Source organism: Nylanderia fulva, unplaced genomic scaffold, assembly GCF_048542155.1.
Source record: "Nylanderia fulva isolate GAGA-0341 unplaced genomic scaffold, ASM4854215v1 Scaffold3, whole genome shotgun sequence".
In the NCBI taxonomy this organism is placed as follows: domain Eukaryota; kingdom Metazoa; phylum Arthropoda; class Insecta; order Hymenoptera; family Formicidae; genus Nylanderia; species Nylanderia fulva.
The window spans coordinates 7,954,528-7,976,455 of record NW_028190368.1 but is presented as its reverse complement, the minus strand read 5'-3'; the positions used below and the strand labels follow the sequence as shown (position 1 = coordinate 7,976,455).

At 39.4% G+C, this 21,928-nt stretch overlaps 1 protein-coding gene across 11 annotated transcripts in view; it reads right to left on the bottom strand.

Annotated features, from left to right (window-relative positions):
• LOC114941831 (uncharacterized) overlaps positions 1-21,928 on the bottom strand; it is a 144,969-nt gene that overhangs the window by 24,257 nt on the left and 98,784 nt on the right. For 8 of the 11 annotated variants that reach the window (XM_085484337.1, XM_085484333.1, XM_085484332.1 and 5 more), the window contains 6 exons: positions 17,352-17,422; positions 15,839-15,926; positions 14,858-14,911; positions 9,055-9,234; positions 7,402-7,507; positions 3,793-3,881 (listed from right to left, as the gene is read on the bottom strand). In XM_085484337.1, the coding sequence (XP_085340463.1) occupies positions 3,793-3,881; positions 7,402-7,507; positions 9,055-9,234; positions 14,858-14,911; positions 15,839-15,926; positions 17,352-17,422 (588 nt within the window). Of the gene's footprint in view, positions 1-3,792; positions 3,882-7,401; positions 7,508-9,054; positions 9,235-14,857; positions 14,912-15,838; positions 15,927-17,350; positions 17,423-21,928 lie in introns of all 11 variants that reach the window. The other 3 variants (XM_085484334.1, XM_085484336.1, XM_085484335.1) reach the window with 3 other exon arrangements.

Sequence of the window (21,928 nt, the reverse complement as noted above, 5' to 3'; positions counted from 1 at the left end):
AAAGGGTAATTCTCAGCGCGCGAAACTTAGTAAATTTGCAATTGGTGCTGTAGCATTACAAGATTGCGTTGATTTTGCAATTAATTCCATTCCTTACATATAAACACAAGTTTTCATTGATCGCGAAAATATCTCACGATGTTATAGCAACGAAAAACTGCGTTTATATTAAGAAAATCCTTGTCGTGAAAAAAAAAAAAAAAATATTCTTGTGAAATGAAAAGATTTTTAAAAATTTTTGGTGCAGTAAAATTTACTAAAATTTGTCAAGTATTATCTTTGGCTTGCATGTTAATTTAATTTAATCTCTACATTGGACACATTTTTTCAGCAAAAGACGCGAAATTCATGGAATATTCGTTTTTCATTTATTAGGCTAAATTCTGTTGCATTTTTAATGTTATACATGAAAAATTTCACATCAAAAGTGTTCTCCGACTGTACACTAAGCATTCCATAAAAAATGGCTCAATGCAAATCCGAAAATAAAATACGAGAGAGAAATTACATATAATAACTTCTAAATAGAACTCTTTTCGCTTGCAAATGCATAAAATTAGCAGACAAATTTTGTGTTATTTAAATAAGAAACACATTTTTAATTACATATTAAATATCTATCACATGAATATGTTTAAAAATTGATATTGTTGCTTTGTATAAAATTTCAGAAGGAAAAAGAATCGTACTTCATGTCAGTCGAATTTATTTGATGAAAAATTTCTTTCATAAAATTTATAGCTTTTTCTGGCAGATCTCAACTATTTAAACTAGAAAATATAACAGATTCTTTCTCTCTCATTTTATATGTTCCGGAAGTGTTAAAATACTAAAAAAATATACGGTAAAAATGATAATTGTCATAAAAAGCAAGAAACAACATAAAATTATATATTTTTTGTTAGCCACAATAACATTTCATTAAAACGAATAAAATTATGTTAAAATAATCATATATCGTGAAAAAAATAACTTTTAAAAAATTATATGTCCCTTGTAATAATTTTATCGATAAAATTATATATTCAAAATCATGTTTCAGTCAATAGTTTGAAACACGTTAAATGCCACGGTGGTCGCTGGTAACCAGCAAAATCAGGCCGACATGTCTCATTAATTTACGGTCCAACCACGAGCATGTAGGAAATTACCGTATCGTCAATATAGAGTCAATTAACAAGCCAGCTATAATAAAGTATTTCGCACATAGTTTATGTATACATAATTAAAGCTAATCTCTAAATTTTTTTTAAACTCAACTCGTATATACCTTCTAGTCCAAATTCATCAAGTTCACCAATACCGCGATTCGATCCACGTGAATGAACACGTTTAAGGATGCGCCCGCATGGTCGCCGTTTGCAATTAGCCGCATAGAGAGTTACGATCGCTCGGCAGAACTACGTATATACTTACGGTGGACTCGAAAGAGTAGTATAGTCGCACGCCAAGCGGTAGTTTACGGATGTTAGACGCGTAGGCGTGTATAATTCGGCCGGAAGGAGAGAGCGCTTAAGCCCACCACCCTCTTGCTTGCTCGTTTGCCAACCAGGGTTCACACAGCCTGCGGTTCGCGAGCCCCCGGAGATGCCCCGGTGATGCTGCGTGCGAGCGCGGAGACGATCGACGTCTCGCGCGTCTTGGACGAAGGGTAAAAAAAAAATAACAACGAAAGAAAGTTAAGGGGAGAACCGAGGAGAAGCCTCGGATACCACAATATCCGTACGTGTTATTTGCTGCCACCAACGTTTTTTTTTTTTTTTCCATCTACTTTTTCTTTCCGTTTTCCTGCTATTCCTGTTATTTCGTTCTTTTATTATTCTCTCTTTGCTGTTACTCTTTATTTGCTTTCTCTTTTTTTCTATTTCATGGGACGAAAAACGAGTCCCGACAATCGCTCGAGGTATATGTATGCAATTCCGGAGAACGGGCAACGAGCGCGCGAGAAAAGTTCCGACAAAAGCGTGAAAAAATATCGAATGTGTAGAAAATATATACAATTTCGCGAATTAAATGGCAACAAAAAGTAACAGCTGCGTTTTTCAATATAAATAATATCTATGTAATAGAATATTTTGTAGCCAATATTTTCAAAGCAATAATATCAATCCTGAATTTGATATTCTATGCACGATGTTTCTGAATTTGATTTGATTTATCAATTTTATTTCAATTCTAAATGTATGGACGCGCGTGCGATCATATTTAAAAGTTATTCATATATTTTTTGTTGACATTACTTTTGTTATTCGAGTTCCAGTAATCGAAAAAGAAATTAATGATGAATCGACCAATTAGAGATGTATAGCACGATATTCAAGTTTCTTTTCAATTTTAACGGAACATATAAATATGAATATTTTTTATCGTCGCGTGTTCGTGTTATTTTGATATGCCGACAGGAGTGTAAACATTTCCGAAAAGTGCGAGATTACAAATCGCCTCACGGCGAAGGAACTTTCCTCGGCTCGTAACCGTCCCGGTGATGATGCTGTTCAACTGCAGCTTATTCGACGATGCAAGTGTGACGGCGTGATATATACGTGCTCATGCTCGCGTGACTGCGTGAGGAGTGCCGTGCACGCGCGCGGCTGAAGCATTTCATAGCACGACTAAGTCACTCGTTTTCTCGATTATAGAGAGTGAGAGAGAGAGAGAGAGAGAGAGAGTGAGAGAAAGATCTTGAGATTACAAAATCTAATATTCCGTGGGAAAACGCGAAACGTCAGCGATGCTCGAAAGTAGGGCAAAAGAAACCAAGAAGGCGAAAGAAACCAAAGAAAAAGACAAAAAGAACATTTTCACGCAGAAAAGAGAATTACGGCATTATTCTTCCGAATTGGAGAGAGAGAGAGAGAGAGTTATTTAATCGATAAAAGAAAAATTAAATAAAATAAAAGATTGATGATTGAAATTTTCCGAAAAAGTGGAAGTTTAATATAATTGATGTTAAAAATGTCGCCGCATTAATACAAAAATAGAAATTAAATTTTCGATTAATTTTTTAGATTATAATTTTTCTCAAAAATTGAAATACGAGCAGATAAACGAAATGCAATAAAATCAAAGTATATATAAACGTTGAACGACACGAGAAGCGTTCCTCCAATTAAAACGTGAAATTAAGGATGACATAATCAGAAATATCAAATCAGAGGGGCCGCGTCGGAAACTCGAGAACTTCGCTGGCTTTAAAACCCTTGTATATATATGTATATACATATATACTAGAAAGGCACTGTGACACAGTATAAAAACAGACAATATTTCACACGGAAGAAAGCTACGACACTTCATGCTTCGCTCATAGTAGATCCAGATAGTGACATCCAAGTCAAGAAACATGCGGTTATCAACGTTCGTGGACGTGAATGCCCGATATATATATACATATTTTATATATATATATATATATATATATATATATATACATATATATATATACAATACATATACATATATACATATATATATATATAATATATAATATATATATATATATATATATATATATATATATATATACACGTTTTTCTATCGTGCAAAGCATGCACACAGCATGCGGGAGTCTGGATGCAAAGGGATAACTGAGGGTCAAGGGGATATAAACAGGATATCGAGGAACAGATTGGACGAGAATCATCTTTTCTTTCTTTTTTTTTTTTTTAATTTCTTTCTGCTTCCTGCACGTTTGGATTCAATCAATGGATAACGGGATTTGATCGGATGAATGGATCGGATAGATGGTCTTGCTTTGGTCGACGGTCGGCGGAGGACCTCGCTGAAGCTTACCCTTTTCCCTGGCTTTCCCCTCGCACCCTTCTCGCCAGGCAGACCGGGCGGTCCCGTCGGGCCCAACTCTCCCTTCTCGCCCTGGGGCCCTGCGTGCCGTGCATATGTAAGATGAGAGACCATACGAGCGTTAAGGTTGCACGCGAACGAGCCGCGCGCACGCGGAATTTCCGGGATCGATGGGGGTTTTTCGAAGATCCGCTTCGACTGTCATTCCGCGCCTTAAGTGGCGTTTGACGGATCGCGTGATCGATCTTTACGGAAGTGTATTTGGACGCGTCGATGCCGAGAAAACGCAACGCAGCGGTGATTTTCGACAGGTATTATTATGCGAACGAGACTTTATGAAGAGTAATTGCGCGTTGCTTGGCTAAAAGCGATAAAATGTAAATGTGCGGCATCGAACGCAGGTAAACATAATTATTACGAACTTTAAATATATGTTAAATGTAATAAGTCAATCAGGACCGAACGGCTAAAAATTAAAATTCGATAATTTGTCAAGCGTCTCGTATGGATTCACTTGCAGGGAGTCACCAATCATCATATCTCTGTCAATGAAATTATATATAATTTATCGCGTGTTCGATTCTGACTGACGGACAAAACTGACAGTTAACAACATGATATCAGAACGAGATATTGTATATTTCAGAACAAAGGGAGATTTCTCTATATTTGCATAATTTCGTCCGTTTGCTTGCTAATAATAAATGACATTTGTCACGACTAATTTTTAAAATATGGATATAATTTCGTAGCACAATAGAAGCTTCTATATATGTGATAAATAAATTAAAATTTTACATACATTTCTTCATAATAATAACATGCAATTTAATTCGACCAAAAACTGGCTATTCATTTATTGAAAATAAATACACACTACGTTTCGACCCACATTGTGGTCCTTTTCAAGTGTTGTTCTTATTCAGCAATTACATTAATTAAAAATAGAAACATGAAAGTTGTCCTGTCATATCGACAATCTGTTAGTTACTGTGACAGTAGCTAACAGATTGTCGATATGACAGGACAACTTTAATTAATGTAATTGCTGAATAGGAACAACACTTGAAAAGGACCACAATGTGGGTCGAAACGTAGTGTGTACTTATTTTCAATAAATGAATAGCCAGATGTTGGTCGAATTAAATTGCATGTTATTATTTGTGAAAATTTTATCACTGGCGATCAACAATTAATTGTGAAGATTTTTTCTTCATAATGGTATATGCATATTTCAATGTAAAGGAACACATGTATGATATATGTATTAATAGAAAATATCACTTTTTGTCTATTTAATCTACAATATTTCAACAAACTGTTTCTTTTACGTTATTTATATATAAAATTACGAATTTTGCAATTGCAGAAAATTTCGCGCGCGCACACACAAGTCGAGATTTGAGTATCGCATAAACGAGTAGAGTAAATACGTCGTAGTACACAACGCGCTGATTCTAAAATACGACATTGTACAATATCGACAGTAACGTTTCCGCGTTGCGGAGTCCGTGCCGTGAAATTGCGAGACGGATTTATGTATGTGGGTAAATTAATTCTATCAGGTGCGCATGTATAATGCTCGGAAACGGTGTTGCCGTCCTTAGTTTCTTGCTTGTCGTCGCACAACGGTATAAAGACGGATTAGCGTTCACGTAATTTCGTTCTGTCGAATGTATCGCGCGGACTCGCAATATTCGTTGCGCTTGTCTTCGCGGGCATGAAATATCGAACAGAATTATTTTATCGATGCTAGATTATTTTCTTGTATGTGTGGAAAACGAATCTCGATGTAAAGCCTCCTCATCTACAATTCAGTCCGTATACGGAAAAAAGGGGGAATTAAACCTTCGTGATCTTTTTAAATTTCCTTTGAACTCTTCATTTTTTATTTATTCGTAATTAAATTAAAAGTTGTCCATTCCCTCTTTAAAATATTTTCTAATTTTATTTTTCACATTACGCACGATTCACTGCATTCTAATATTATACTTTTCCTTCATCTACTATTATATTTCGATAATCTTGTTTTCAAATATTTAAAAAAATTTGTAATGTGTTTCTTTATTTTTTATAATTTTGGAAAAGAGTCTTAAGTCGATTATAAGTTCCTCTCGCGGATCAATGATGTCACTCAGGCAGTAACTAATATTCGCGACGCTTTTGCCAATATCCGACGTCATGGTCAACACGGCGCCCTATAAACGGCCGTTTACGAGCGAGTGAGATCGGATTCTGAATACGTCCGTGATCGTAAATCATTTTCTCGCTGCTGCAAGACGAGGAACGGCAGGGGCGTGTGAACGTTGACGAACGACCGAGTCGTGAGATATTGGAGGATCGGAATTTTTTAAGTCGTCCAGGGTCTCGCGCGCGTTTTTCCGCGACGAGATATTCTTCAGCTTCCACTCGCGAACGCCGCCGTACCTCAGGGCTGCGCATTTATTACTTCTTGCGCTATTCACGAGAAATGGTGCACACGTGGTGTCTCTTGTCTTGTAACTTTAAGCAAGATTGAATCTTTTATACGCGAAATGTGTGTCTAAGGATTGAGAGAGAAACTCCCCTGCAGGTTAAAGATTTTCAGCTGCGATCACATTTTTCCTTCACGGTTATTTCATGGAAATAACTCATGGAAACTAATTGCAGTTTTCTAATGCGTGAAAGACGTTATAAATTTAGCAAATTTAAATAAGTTCATTTAATTTAATTAAAAAATAATACACGTTTTTAAAACTTGTCTTTCTAAAATTCTCTTATATGTAATCGACTTTTAGTTTTTTGGACAATTCCCCTCGAGGACGCTCAACTCTCGAAGGGTTAACGTCCGATCCGTGCGTTTCGGGACGAGTGGCGTAGACAGAGAGAAAAAAAGGACGTTCGCGAATGGTAAGGAAAGAAATGTGTTCACGACTGCATATATTACTACACACAGCGAAATACATATATGTGCATGTCGAACGACCGATCGCGCCTCTCGATCCTCGAGAAATTGCACGATCATTCAAGTCAAGATTTCCTCGTTAAACATTTCCGTATTTCCTTCGCCCGAGGTCACGCTGCCCGGAGATAATCGATTCGCAGATGAATGTCATCGCGCTTTCCGATCCGAATGATTCGCGTACAATCGCGGTTTAATCCTTCTCTCTCGTCCCGATCACAATATTAATGATCTCTCGCTGGTATTTCAAATCGCGCGTTTCATCGCGAAAAACGTTTATCCACGAGAGTATTGCGAAGCAAAAACCTACAATGAGTTTGACTGTGTTTGCGCGTCGAAATTATAATAACATTTCGAATAAATGAGGAAATAAAATATGTATATTGCACGTCTTTTGAAACTACAAATGCAGAGAAAATAAAAAGTTGAAATAATAACGCAAAAGCAACATGTATGGTTTCCTTTCTGATTTTCCAATCAAACATTGAAGGATCGCATGATATTTCGCTGGAATAAATTTTCGGCAAAACAAATCATTTGCACGGAAGATTACGCGTAAAAATGTTGCGCTGTTTTCGTATTCCGCGCGAGGATATACAATCGATGTGTGATGTTTAATCATTTATCATGTATGCAGATTATCTCATTTGTATGCTTACCAGGCGGTCCTGGTGGACCAGGTGGGCCTTCGAATACTCCACTTGGGAACTGTTCACCCTTCAAGGTCGTCGTGAAGCCTCGATCGCCTTTATCACCTCTGTCACCCTATTGAAAATAAACTTTCGTTGATTTGTACATTTTTTTTTGTATATTAGTGCATGTGATTTCTCTTGCATTTTCATGCGCTTTATTTATTGAGATAAATTATTTTCTGAAATATAAAATACGTCTCATATTTCGTTCTCTTCGAGATAATTTTGTCCTACGCGAATAATGAGTTAATTAGAAGGAAAAAAACACCTCCTAAATGGATACCGTTTGATGGGATCCTTTATTGCGGCAGTATCAAGCATCGCTAATTAATATGCAGAAACATGCTTTTGAAAGTAATTAATTGTAGTTGGATTAAATTAACAATGCGCCGGACGTAATTAATACTCTATTGTTCTATAATCGCTCTGTTGTATTCCATTAATAATTATCGGTTACGTAACCTTTTGAAAGGCGCAATATTAAGTGCACAATATCCGGTGCACAATAACTCCACACCCTTTTCGACAATAGATTCACGTATATATCTGTAAGCTATAACTTGTATAGGATGGAAAAAATTTTTATTCGAAAAATTCGGTTTAAAAGAAAAAACAAATGCGCGCGTTTCATTCCTGTTTTTGTATCATTGATTGAAAGATTCATCGCGTATGATTAAACGAAATCGCGAACGCTGTTGAAATTTGAGGAAAATCCGAAATCCTGCGAGATTAGTCGGATTTGTTTCAAACCGCGTACTTGAAAGCGCGCTGCCCGTAATCATTATATAATTCCACGATAACGTGATTATCCGTTGCGTTGATATATCCGTAATATTAAATCACTCCCTGTGGAATTTTGAACACGAATATCGAACGTTTGATACGTCGAAATACAAGCTCGCGGTCATACGTGAAAACATGTGCTTTATAATTCCGAAAGTAAATAAAGTTAAGCTTAAATTTCGCATTATTCTGCTTATTGATGCATAAGCCATCGACTGATTCGTAATAGATTTAATTTAGCCTTTGCGTATGTAACGATAATGAAACATAGTTTTAAAAATAAAATTTATTTATGTTTATCTGCGTTTACATTTCTCTTTTTAACGCCAGAAATGTTCATGGTCACAAATATTTTTAATTAATCTTAACGAGAAACAATATTATTTTTTACTTTATCACTTTTCCACTATCTCTAATTATCATGCTGCAATCTCAATTTAACCATTTCTATCTTTTTTGCAAGAAGAGAGAATTACAAACTTTTCTAATGGAGTTTGTCAAAATTTAAATATCACTGTAGAGTTTTCAAAAATATTCTTCAGATTGTATAATAAAAAAAGTAATATATTATAAAGATTTAAAAAAAATGTTTTAAATAGATTCCTCTTTAATATATATTATCTATAAAAACCACGATTTCACCCTTTACACACGATGTTGCACCTGTCGTACCGTGAAGAGGAAGACCGCCTGGCCGAGAAAAGCTCTCGACTCTGCGCAAAGAGCGACACCCGACACCTCTCTCTCTCTCTGAAGCGAGACGAGGAGGTGTAGCCGGATGTTGTAATCGGATACAGCGTGTGTAACCGGTCTTGCGAATTAATTTCTCGGACTCACCTTAGGACCCGCAAGTCCCGACGTGCCCGGCGGACCGACAGGCCCGATCGGCCCGGGCGGGCCCTTTTCTCCTGGCGCGCCGACCTCGCCCGGAATCCCTTGTCTGCCTTCGTGTCCGGGAAGACCCTCGGCTCCTGGTGGACCAGGTGGTCCCGGCGGCCCGGGTTCACCCGGCTCTCCCTGTTACGTCCCAAGAGCGTTACGTCGTTACGGCTTTTCTCTCCGGCGAGAGCCCTCGACACAAGAGTGTCTCTCGGTACTCGTCGGTTTGTGCCACGGACTGACGAGGGATCGACGGGAAAAGAGAGAGAGAGAAAGAGAGAGAGAGAGAGAGAAAGAGACAGAAAGAGAAGGAAACACAGAGAAGAAGAGCCGTGGTATTCGGTCTCTTGGGTGAGCGTGTGAGGGCAGCGGAACAGCAAAAAGAAGTATATAAGAGAATGAAAGATAGATAGACTCAGAGAGACAGAGAAGGAGGCAAACAAAGTTAGAGTCAGAGAGAGAGAGAGAGAGAGGTATGTGGACTGGTGGACGCAGGAAAAAGGAAAACTCGCGAGAAAACAGTGCATGGAAATGAGAGATCTCGGCGTACGCGCGAGTACGGTGTTGCTTCGCGCCGATTTATGTTTTCTCGATCTACCGAGTAATAATAACGATTGGAGAATTTTTTTTCTTCTTTTAATCGCGTCGTATTATCGCGATATAGAAGGTACTTCGATATTGTAATAAGACGAATGAAGAGTTTTCGATGGCGCGCGAGAGAATTTTTCATTAGCTCCCTCGTAAGAAGACGCCCGGAGATGCTCGAGGTAACGGGATACTGTAGAGAAATACTTTCGCGATAGCTTTTAGGATCGTTTCTTTCGTCTATGGACACTTTTACGCGCTCGTTTTCGACGTAATGTAGAAAACTCTCCGATGCGGCTAGAGGCGCTATTAAAGGATGGCGTCCATTGTCGGGATCCGAGGATAAAATTACGACATAAAGCAGGTTCAAATGTGATTTCGAAATATTTTATCTTTCTCCAGCGGTTCTTACACTTACTTTCCGGAATCAAATAATTTTTAACGACACGTAACAAAACGTGCGAGAAAGTTAAGTTTTTAAATGATCTCTAATCAGTTTTATAAATGTGTAAAGATTTTTTTTGAAAATTTATAATTAATTTCTATTTTATCATAATGGAATAGCAAATTCCTTGTTCAAAAAAAATTTCAGAAAAATCGACAAAATGTGCGAGAATTTTTCATACAAATTTCAAATTAAATATCTCGATAATAAATGACAGAAACATTTTTTTTTTTTAATTTCTATCAGATATTTAAATTCCACAAAAATTCGAATATTGTTTTCAATAATCGTATTTGAATTGCACGATATCTGACGGAACGGAGAAATATATATATATATATCGCTGTCAATACGTGTAATAGAACACTAAACGCTAGTAACGCGTGCTCCCGGTCAAATATTAATTAGACTCTTCATCAAACGCATTCGGGGGAGATGAATGCGCGCTCATCGAAGGTCGCCGCCATTGAAATAACATTTTCCGGCGGTGATGAGACAGCCTCGCATATATATATATATATATATATATATGTATGTACATATATATACGCTCGAGCAATTAATTTCTGTCACGATCACGATGGCGTAAGCAACCCCGTACGTATATGAACGCGCGCGGAAGACACGTGTTTATACGTGCATTCTCGCGAGAGACGCAACGCGAAAGACGATAATGCAACATGCGTCGTTCGCGATTCGTACACTCGAATAATACATACACTCGTGCATTAATTTACACGCACGTGCTGCGTGTAATCGCGACGCATCCCGGCTGGGTGGCCGAGCCAAATAACGATGAATCGTCGTTCGGTGCGTACAGCGAGACATATATATATACACACACACACACACGCATACGTACCCAGACGGACAGAAACGTACGAGCAACGCATGGAGAAGGTCCACGGCATGCATGTGCCAGATGTATATGTACATATTCCGAGGGCGCAGGTGCCTCTCGGATGAAAACTCAACCGGAATGGCCCGTCGAGACGCGTATCCGGAGATGTACGCGATCGTCGCGGGCACATTTTGCGATGGGACAGCATATTTCGCTATTAAAAAATATATGTGTGTCCACCATCGATACGCGGCCTATACCTTTTCATTTCTCTCTCGCCGAAACCAATCCCGAGGCTTGATTGCACCGAGAGTAATTAAACAAATATGAATATTCATGCGAGAGAAAGCACAAATATGAGAACTTTATCGTGTTTCAAAATGATTAAATTTTTCAGTGTTACATATTATTGAAGAATTTGAAGGATTTTGTGCACGAGAAATTGTAGATGATTCGTTAATGTAGTTTTTTTTCTTTTTTTTTTTCTCGAAAAATTTATTTGAAAAGTAGAATATTTATTCAATCTTCTAATATAACTAATGAGCAATTTCTGATCGATGTATTGATACGACTAATTGAATCGCGGAAAATATTTTATTTCTAAATGAAATAGAGAAAAAACGCATAAAGGTGACATACTTTTCACACTTATTCTGCGAATATGTTTGGATGTAATAGTATTCTCTAACAAGATAATTAAATGCGGTTAGCGTCTCATTATCGACTCCTCGATCGTAATTCTAGCTGCAATGTGAATAGAGAAAGGAAATTCAGCTCATTATGGCGAACCCTCCGGTATTCCGGAGCCATGCTATCGTAATTCATGACCGCTCATTACTTTCGTCACCCTTATGCATTAACGCTGCCACTGTGGGAGATAGATAGATAGGTACTCGCGTATATTTTCATGTAAATATATCGCGTAGTATCCATAAAAGCAGCTTATATATAATCTTGCAAAATATACATGATTACTTAAAAAAAAAAAAAGTGATCTGTTTTAACTACATATTTTTTAAATCTTAATTCTGTCAAAAATATTAATCTATTTTTTGGTACAATCAACCCACAACATTCTCTCGCGTAATAACACGCAACATTTCTTTTTATTCGCGTTTCCTTGACATAATCCGACACGAGAAACTATCTCGCGCGAATCATCCCGCGATTATATATCGGATGCTCGAATGTTTTCGCTCGACCAGCGCCCATCGGAGAAATCTCAGCAGTTATTCATTCATTCCGGACAGCTACATCAATACACCATTATCGTGCGATCATGCGATTTGCGATACGATCACAGGCGAGTCTACGCAACACAACATCTACAACGCACATACATAAATCGCTCGCGCACATCCCCACGTGCAGGGGGAGGATATTTTATTTTTACTTTACACACATCGCACACACTACAATGCCACAAAGACAGAGGATAGACTGCAGACGTTTCAAAGTATATCATGCAACGCACGCACGTACGCATGCGCGCAGAGGCGCGTGCGATATCTCGCATGCTGGACCGGAGGGGGTCGTGCATTTTTTACTCGCGCCTTACGTGTGCATCCCGACGGCCCGTCGCGAAATTCCTTTTTTTTTATTTTTTTTTTATTTTATTATTTCTCTCGCGTTCCCGCCGGGATTTTTTCGCGGCTACGCGACCACGTAATCTGCGTTTCCCGCGCAAAATTTCCTCTCTCGCGCGTTCCTGGATTTCGTATTCCTCGGTGACGTACGTTTTTTTTAAATATTGACACGCTTCTATGCATGCTGCATTGAATGCAAAATTCAAATGCCCACGGAAGATTTATTCGAAAAAGTATCTTAAAAATTTCCAACAGTTTACCGACTAATATGAGCATCAAGTTTCGAAGTCTACATTTTTATCATTGTCTTATTTATCATTGCAATTTTTCATTTTATTCCGTGAATCTAAAGATATATATATATATCCCGAGTAAAATTTTAAATCCTTACGCTGTAAGGAAAATATGACATGAATATAAAATTTAAAGAAATGTCTTTTTATAGCAAAGTTTAATATTCTATATGTTCCTTTCGCATCAAGATCTAACATAAGTTGCAAGTTTCTCCAGTGCACTTTAAACATTTCAATACCGTGAAACGTGTAATTGAAAAAATGTTCAGCATTCAACATTTAATAAAATCATGTCTTTCGAGTGACAAGACGATACTCTGTGAAATTAAAGTGGAAGCTGCCGCACACCTAGCTAAGACGCGAAACGGATGTACGAAACAAGAAGGGAACCGGTTCCCTCTCTTCCTCTCTGAAAACAATATGGGATATCGTGCTACTGGCACTTCCAACTACATACCGTTGCGTCTCCGATCTTTCGAGAAATATGAATTTCGACAAGTAGTAGCAGCAGCCAAGAGAGCTAGGCCGTGTTTGCCTTTCGCGACAAAATTTACATTCGCCCGAGAAGTGGATATCGCGAGACGCGCGAATTCTTTTCTCCCGCGACCTTTTCAGGTCTCTCTTTTCGCATTACGATCGATTGCCCGAGATGGTATATATACGAGATGCGCGATAACTCGTACACGACCCCAATAAAGAGAGAAAGACAGAGTGGAGAAAAAAACAGAGAGAAAGAAAAAAAGTGAGAGGAAGATGGCAAAAGAACGGAGGTATCGAACCGTAAAGTAAAAGAGTGGTTGTTGCAAGGGGTTCTGGAGAATCTCGCGGATGTCGATATCTCGCGCGAGCACGGCGGATCCCCGACAAGATGGTCGTGTGTATTTTTTTGTTCTTTCTTTCGAGTTTTTCAACAGCGTTACAACGGCTTCCTTCCGCCGCGCTTGCGCCTCATTCGTTTCTTCCTGCGAACGAAGGGTGCTCGTGTGTTGACAGGCTCTCGCGCGAAATACGCGTAGTGATAAAATTCCGTGGTTAAGTTAGAAGTACGTGTGCTTTCTCTCTCTCTTTTTCTCTCGGCTCGATTACCCGACCGATAAATAAACGTTCCCGACCCTCTCTCTGCGCGCGGTTGTCGCGGTGGCGGCCGAGAACTAAGTTCGCAATCTCGGAGAAAGGGGGAATTAAATCACCCCGGGGATTCTCCTCCGAGGTGTAGAAACTTTTGCGATTTCTTTGCGAGCGCGACAGCTCGTTTCAACGGTGCATTTTCTACTTTTGCGCGCAAGTTTAGGATGTTGTAGAATGTGCGAGAAAGAGAGAGAGTTTCTCGTAGTAAATGTTGATAAATGAAAAATAAGTATAATAATAGTATATTGTGTATCAAGTGCGGAAAGTTGACAATTGGTCACGAGTGCGGGGAATGGACGCACGAGCCGAAGGCGAGTCGATACACACGATATTTTGTATTACAAGTGCAGGCAAAGTGGCTTTGTACGCGTTTTCTGTGCGCGAGATGGCTGATCGCCATCTTGCGACGGCACGGTGCGGGAATAGCCGCGTTCAAAGTCATTGCCCACGGCTTCAGCCGTGGGCAATGACTTTGAACGCGGTGCAGCCGTAGGCAATGGCTTTAAATGCGGCTTATTCACTCACCGCATCGCCGCTAGATGGCGACGTGGGAAATCGGCCGCTTTCCGCACAGAAAACACGCACGCAAAGTGCCACTTTGCCTGCACGTGTAATACAAAAATATATATTCCAGTTTATTTTTTCGTTGCGATTCTTTTCTGGCGATTTAAGTAACGTCAATGTAATCGAAGAAGTGGAATTTGGAAAAATAAGTTACAAACGATTGAATAACGATATATACTCTTTAAAGGACTATAGCTTTATTTTTTCAAAAGCTTATCGTTTAAAAGCTCTTGCATAATTCAAACCGAGCACCATTCTTCGAGGAATCGACGATAAAGGGCAAAGGAATAGGGAGCTCCAGAAGAGCAGGCGCACTTACTTTCAGTGGTATGATGTTCTGCGCTGAGATATTAACCCCTTTCTCCTGAAGATCCTAAAAGTAGGTCAACACTACGGGTAAAAAACCAAATCGCTACAAGACAAAAACAGGGGGAGGGCTAAGGGGAGAGGTGTGTGATCTTATTCGGGCGGGAAGCGTGTCGAGGGTCTCTATGAGGACTCTTTTTCTTTTGGTTTCAAGGGGCGAGAATAGACGGAAGGGGACGGGTTCTCGTATTTCACTGCTCTTCCGAATCCAAGGCATGCCCAGAGATATACCTAAATACTGTAACTTAAAGTAAACACCATTACCAACCAAAAACCAAAGTGAGAAAGCGCGTCGCCGATAACATCGATCGTCATTCGCTCCTTTTATTTCTCCTTATCTCGGTCGTGTATAACACAAATATTTGTCGACACAGTCTCGATTATACGTGAGCTTCTTCTTACTTACCCTGTAACAGTGTATACAAGTCTCTCAAGGCAATCCGAGACTGTAATTAAATCAGAATCGAGAGATATCGGAGGAGCTGAACGAAGAAAAAGGATTCATTCGACGATCGAGTATATCGACGGCGCGCTTTATCTTGTATAAACCAACGAGAGAACGCTACACCGAAAGCACCGCACGAGGCAACGACTAGCTAGAGAACGATTGGGACGATTGGGATCCGACCTGTCGCGCATCCGGGATTGTATGCGACGACTGCGCGGATTTCCTGCACGCGGAGCACAAAACTGACAGACAGAGATGGTATAACAAAGGGAGTAGATTAGGGGGCGGATAGCCAGGGGATGGGTGAAAAGAAGAAGAGAAGAAGCAACGACGACAAAATACTGTGACAATGATGAGACGAGACGGGGAGAAAAACAGCTGGGGTGGAGGAGATCGATCGGGAGGAAGGAAAAGCGGAGAACGTCCGTCCGGATCGCGACACCGAGAATCGTGTCGCGCCTTCCGAGGAGGAAAAGGCCGGTTTACCTTGAGGGCGACGATTTCCGCGTAGCCGAGCGTCCCGCCGCGGAGCGTCGTCACCGACCTCTTTAACCCCAATCCCTGTGCATTGACCCGTAGGCGAAAAAGGCAAAGTTTATTTATTTACTCTCTCGTATATACTACTACGATGTTCTGCATTGGTTGCGTTTTGTTGGCCGGCGGTCGATGCGTCGACGGGCAAACAGATTGCGTGTAATTCCGTTTTTTTTTTTCTTTCGACAAGCGGAATCCGTGCGCGAAACAGACGTCGGAGTTTGCTGCTTTTTTTTCTCTTCATTCGGACGAATGTCAGAAAGTCACGTGTGCAAAACAGCCGATCGTATATATTTAGAAAATTCAAAGAAATATCTATCTTGATACTTTTCGAATAATTTGCCGATCACTTTTTATTACAAAAATTTGTAAAAACGCCGCGCGAAATGCGGAAATAAATTAGATTAGAATGATTTTCGCTCGTCGATCGCCTCTAAATTTCGCACACAGATTCCGCGCGTAACACGCTCGTCGGCGCGCGGCAAACGCACCGATCGATATGCTGCGTGTTGCGCCGGATCGAGAACCTCTCTGGCGGTTTCGCTCCTGGACATCGAGCGTATATGCATATGCATGTGCACGGGCGGACGCGCCGTACACGCGTCGGCGCCTCTCAATGGAATCGCCGACGTCGCTCGTCGATTTCCAGGACTAGAAGCCGGACTAATCAAGGTTCTCGAGCCGACAGGGCGACAAGAGCAAGTGCCCTCTATACTCGTCGTCCCGATTGCGGGAAAGAAATCGCGCGCGAATCGACGACGACGCGCGCAAGTGCGCTCGAGCGGGATGAATAAGCTTCGTCCTCTCGAGATCTCGAGAAAAAGCCTTATTAAAATAAAACCGTGACACGGTTCGAGTCATCGAGATGAATCCGCGGTACTTGGATAATTTGACAAATTTTGCCTTCGCGCGCGCAAAGCCGAGATTGAATTATCGCGAATGAACGTGAGAGGCGAATCGAAAGCCAACCGGGCAGCTTCGATCATAAGATTTCCCGTCAAGTATATAAAGAGTACTCGTTTAGTCGTCGGATCGCTCTCGGAGGTAGCGACCCCGTGTCGTGACATTAAATTCTTCGCTCCCGATATTTGAAATTCTTCGGGCTGAAATCGCGAAATTCGTGTAATTTATTCGATTAATCGCCGATCCTTTGACGACGCGATCGAGAAGGCGTTAATAACGTTTCCGTTCGAGTGCACTTTTATCACGTGAAACGAGATTTGTAGCTTTACGCGCGATGAAAATATCCGTGCCGTTCCTTCTCTCTCTCTCTCTTCTTCATAATTTATCCCGTATTCTTCTCGCCTCCGTACACACCGGGGCTTTACGAGATTGCTGCTCTCTGAAGGGCGAGAAATGAGAGAAGAGAGAGAGAGAGTGAGAAAGCGCGGCACGCATTTTCACGTTACGATTGCGCTGACGGATATATTGCTTTACTCCTGTCAGATAGCGTAGCTTAGATACCTTCACTGCGGACAAGACGTCGAATCCGGGGCTGCCCAGCTCGCCTTTCTGTCCTTTGTCGCCGGGTCGACCCTGCGAACAAAAGAGACACTGTGTGTATTACATGGAGCAATCAACGCGATAAACAGACTGAACATCCTTTATGTTATTGTAACTATATTATATGTATCTATCGCGATCAAATATCTCTCGATTTTCAAATGTCCAAATAAATTCCGAGGGAAAAAAATATCGTGATTTTTTTCCCTCTCTTGGAATTTGTGAAACAATTTTTCTCTCCTCTTGTGCAATTATTATTCTGAGGAAATGTCACCATCTCATTTCGGTCAATTAAATATGTTGTAACGGTATGCTGAGATTTCCTTTTGTTTTGCTTTATCTTTTTGTGTATGGAATTACAGACACTTTCAGTTTTAATCAAGAATTTTGCTGCAATTGTTCCGTTTCAGAGATAGCGTAGAATGTAACGGAAGATTCTGCAGATTCTACTATTAAAGTAAATGAGATTTTCAGAATAATTTTCCTTATTAAAATTTTCCTTTATATTAATCTACGGGAAAAACGTCTGTGACGCGCATGTGTGAGTTTTCACACGTTTTTCCATCGATTATTCTTTTCAATAATATAATATGCGTACTTAATTTAAATTTCGCATGAATTCTTATTACATTATTGCGATTATCAATGTAAATCCGGCAGAGATCAAAATGTTTGCTATGCAGTTACTATGTAAATACATTGAAGCGCAAAAACAATTTAATATTCGAAACAGAGTACAAATAAAACTGTTATTTTTAATTAGATAAAAATTAGATAAAAATTAAAAAGGATAATTACAAACCATTGAGTTTAAATCGTGTCGTATATTCTTCTTAAAGTAATACCAAGTATTACTGTACTAGGCTCACAATCAGATTTAGTCTGCAGTTATTGTATGAGATATGCGAGAAAGAGAGAAAATCCGAGCGTCGTAAAAAGCCGATTCATTTCTATTCTACTCTAAAGCCGGTTTATTTAGATTTATTTCTCCTCCCTGTATCAATGCGCGCAAGAACTCTATATTATCATGCATATGGAGGCTCCTCACAATACATCATGATGAAGAGGCCGGCGTTAAAACTCCATCTCGCAACAAAATTATATAGGGCTTTCCGATTACTGCGATTCAGCGAGGGTTAAAATTGCGATTTAATATTTCGTCGGGACACCGAGAGGGAGGAAGACCGGGAATTTACAGTGAATGTAAATTTCAAAGAAGGTAAACCCGCGTGTTTGTACGAAATCTCACCGCCGAAGTAACACAGAGTAAACTCCGCGATCCCGAGGCAAATTGCGGCGCTACTTGCTGTAACCTGCGCCGCGAACTATTTGCACGAAATCCGATATAAACGTCGGGATTCGTTATTCGAATCTCGGGGAAAATACCCGGGTCCCGTGTGTGCGGTCGTCCTGTATTGGTCCCCGACGAGTGTGTACACACTCGTTTGCCACACTCGTTTAAAGAAAACGCCGGCCGGACGTAGAAGAGAGAGAGAGAGAGAGAAGGAAAGGAGTCGATCGCGCGCATTTCGGATCTCGTTTCTTTTCCCGGCCATCGACAGAACAAATATCCCGCGATATTTGCAATGCACTTATTGCTCCTTCCTTCTCCCTCTCTGTCTTCTCCGCTCGTTTCTCTCTTTTCCATTTCTCTCCTGGGCACGGTCTCCCGCTATCTGTTTACTTTGTCGTTTGTACCTTACCGCCACCGAGACCAGCCACGTCAACGTATCCTCATGTATATTCTCTCTGATTCGTCGAGTACCTGAACGTACACAAGGTGTCCCGAAAATACCGAAAATTATTCCTACCTTCTGTGAATTCTCTTTCGATCCAAGTTCGAATTTTATTGAACGTTATTTTACTCCTTTTAACATAAAGTGTCTCGTTAGCTGCGTGCCTCAAATTACAATTATATAGACTAAGTAAAAAATAATAATTCATTATCTAGTTGCTCGCATCTGAAAGCACATATTAGCGTGTCGTCAACCTTTTTAATTAATTATAGTCTGCGCTTAAGAGGGAAATGGCAGAAATTCTGCGACATCCTGTGCATCAACCGTAAACGTGTGTGTATGTATAGAGGCTGCTCCACGATAAGGCAAACTAGGCGGCCACAAAGGGTCACCAACGCAAGGGCCTGTCATGCGAAAAGACTTTGCGTGTCACGAGGACCTTGTACAACCGAGAGTCACGCATACACGAGAATCTCGTCGCGTAATCACGAGCCTCGAGCAATGATCTTGCATATATGTCAGAAAGGATCGTAAGCACGGACCGTATACAGAATTTCGATCCCAACAATTGAATCCAATACAACGATAGTTTTCTCATATATTCGCAAATACAGATTTATCACCCTCGAGCATGGGCGTTCGCAGGATTTTGCCAGGGAGGGACACTTTATCTGTTTCTTAATTTTTTAATAAATTTGATTGAAAAGGCTATTAAAAGCAGTAAATATAAAAATTCAAATTATGTTAGAAAGTGAAGTCATATATAAAAATAATATTCTTTAATCTAATGTCTAATAATGAATTACAATAAAAGGTGACAAAAAAGAATTGGACATAATATTGTAATTCATTATTAGACATTAGATTAAAGAATATTATTTTTATATATGACTTCACTTTCTAACATAATTTGAATTTTTATATTTACCGCTCTTAACAGCCTTTTATCAAATTTATTATAATTTAATAAGAGCCTTAACTTACTACGATTTAACTTTTTAAATTGAATTTTTGTATTATTTTGTTCTTTTAATATTTTTATATGAAATAAAACTGAAAATAAATTCCAGTGTTTATTCACGAGGAGAGCAAATGCTTAATTTTGACTGATTTCAAGGAAGGGTCGATGCCCCCTGCGGACGCCCATCGAGACAAGTTTGAGAAAGAGAGAGAAAACAATGACGTTTCGTCATTAATAATAATAAGAATATAAGCGTAACCCAATTTAAATTTATTGACTCATCAAACCAAAGGTTCATTAAAAAATAGACTCCAATGCGTAATATGTCATAATTTTACTTAAAAGAATTTTTTTAATGTTTTTTATATTTACTGAAGAAGGCTGAGGTAACAGTTTATTTTTTTTTATTATCATTGTATTTACTAAGAAATAAATTAATTATGTGTTGACATTACATCTCTCACTAATTTAATATGCTCGTTATAGTTGGCCCTGTCTTTCTAAATCTTAATTTTATAATATTACACGAGCCTTGTCTTTAAATATCTAATTGTATTCTTTATTAAAAATAATAAGAATGATAAGACGGCGGAATAAGGAATGCGGAAGCGTGAATTCGCGTCTGCTCCGATATTCGCATCCCGCTCGTCCGCGCAATCGAGGAGACATCCCGTCATTACCTATGTATGACTGTTATACATTTATGAATGATAAGCAAAACGAGATGACGATGACGACGAGGAGAGGGCGGTTTCGTATATCGTCTCCTATACGATTTACGACTCCACGGCAGCCCGTTCAACTCAGAGAGGAAGGTAGTACGTAATAGCAGGCCAGTTGATAAATAGTTTCGAACGACGAATCGGACTGGAGTTAAAAGATCGTATCCCGTAGAAAATATAGCGATCGAGCCCAGACGAGAATAACCGCTTTCCGGCGAACGGCAGAATTAATAGAGTAAGTGGGCGCAAGTGAGCGAGCAAATCTTCAATTTAAAATCCGATTCATCTTCCGATCCTATTCGGAATACTCTAACCGCGATCAAGAGTACGTACGGAATCGTCTCTTAATAAATCGTGATATATCTACACCTATCGACTATCGTTCGCCAATTAAAAGGAAAATTTGTGCGCTGAACATTTTTTCCGATCAAACTTTTACTTTTTGTGAAAGTTAACCCATCGAGTTTGTCGAAAAAAATTAATAACTTGATTGGGATATTAGCGGTGATATAATTTTTATACACGTCAGTTTTATAATGTAACTCTATTTGCTACGCAAATATATTCATAGATGTGTGAGATTAGCTTTATGTATACGTGGTTGCAATTTTTTTCCAATACTTGCTTAAATTAAAAAACTTTTCTATAGTCACAAAAGTGTGCGACGCCTGTCTACAAGACCACAAATTACAAATTTAATGTGTTCCAGATTTTTCGATCGATACCAACACTGCCAGTATTATGAAAAATATTATCCAATCAATTTATTACTGACAAAGGAATGAAATAATAATAATAATTTTTTATTAGTTGTTTTTTTCGGAAGCATCCGATATAAATGTCAGTGAAAACATCTGCATCGCGATCCCGTAATATTTCATTTGATTTTAAACTTCGATACGTTTTCACTCGTATTTGAGCTGTGCACGTCATAAACCGAGTTTGATAGCGAGACCCAGAGGTACCCGAGTGTATCGCTCATATGATTGATCATCCTGCATTTTTATAGCTAATTCGTTGAACATATGTCAGAAGCAGCGAGCGAACAAAGGGGACGAGCGAAAAAGTGCTAGAGCAGAACGAGTCAATTAACAAACACATGAACGTGTTCCGGTTCTCA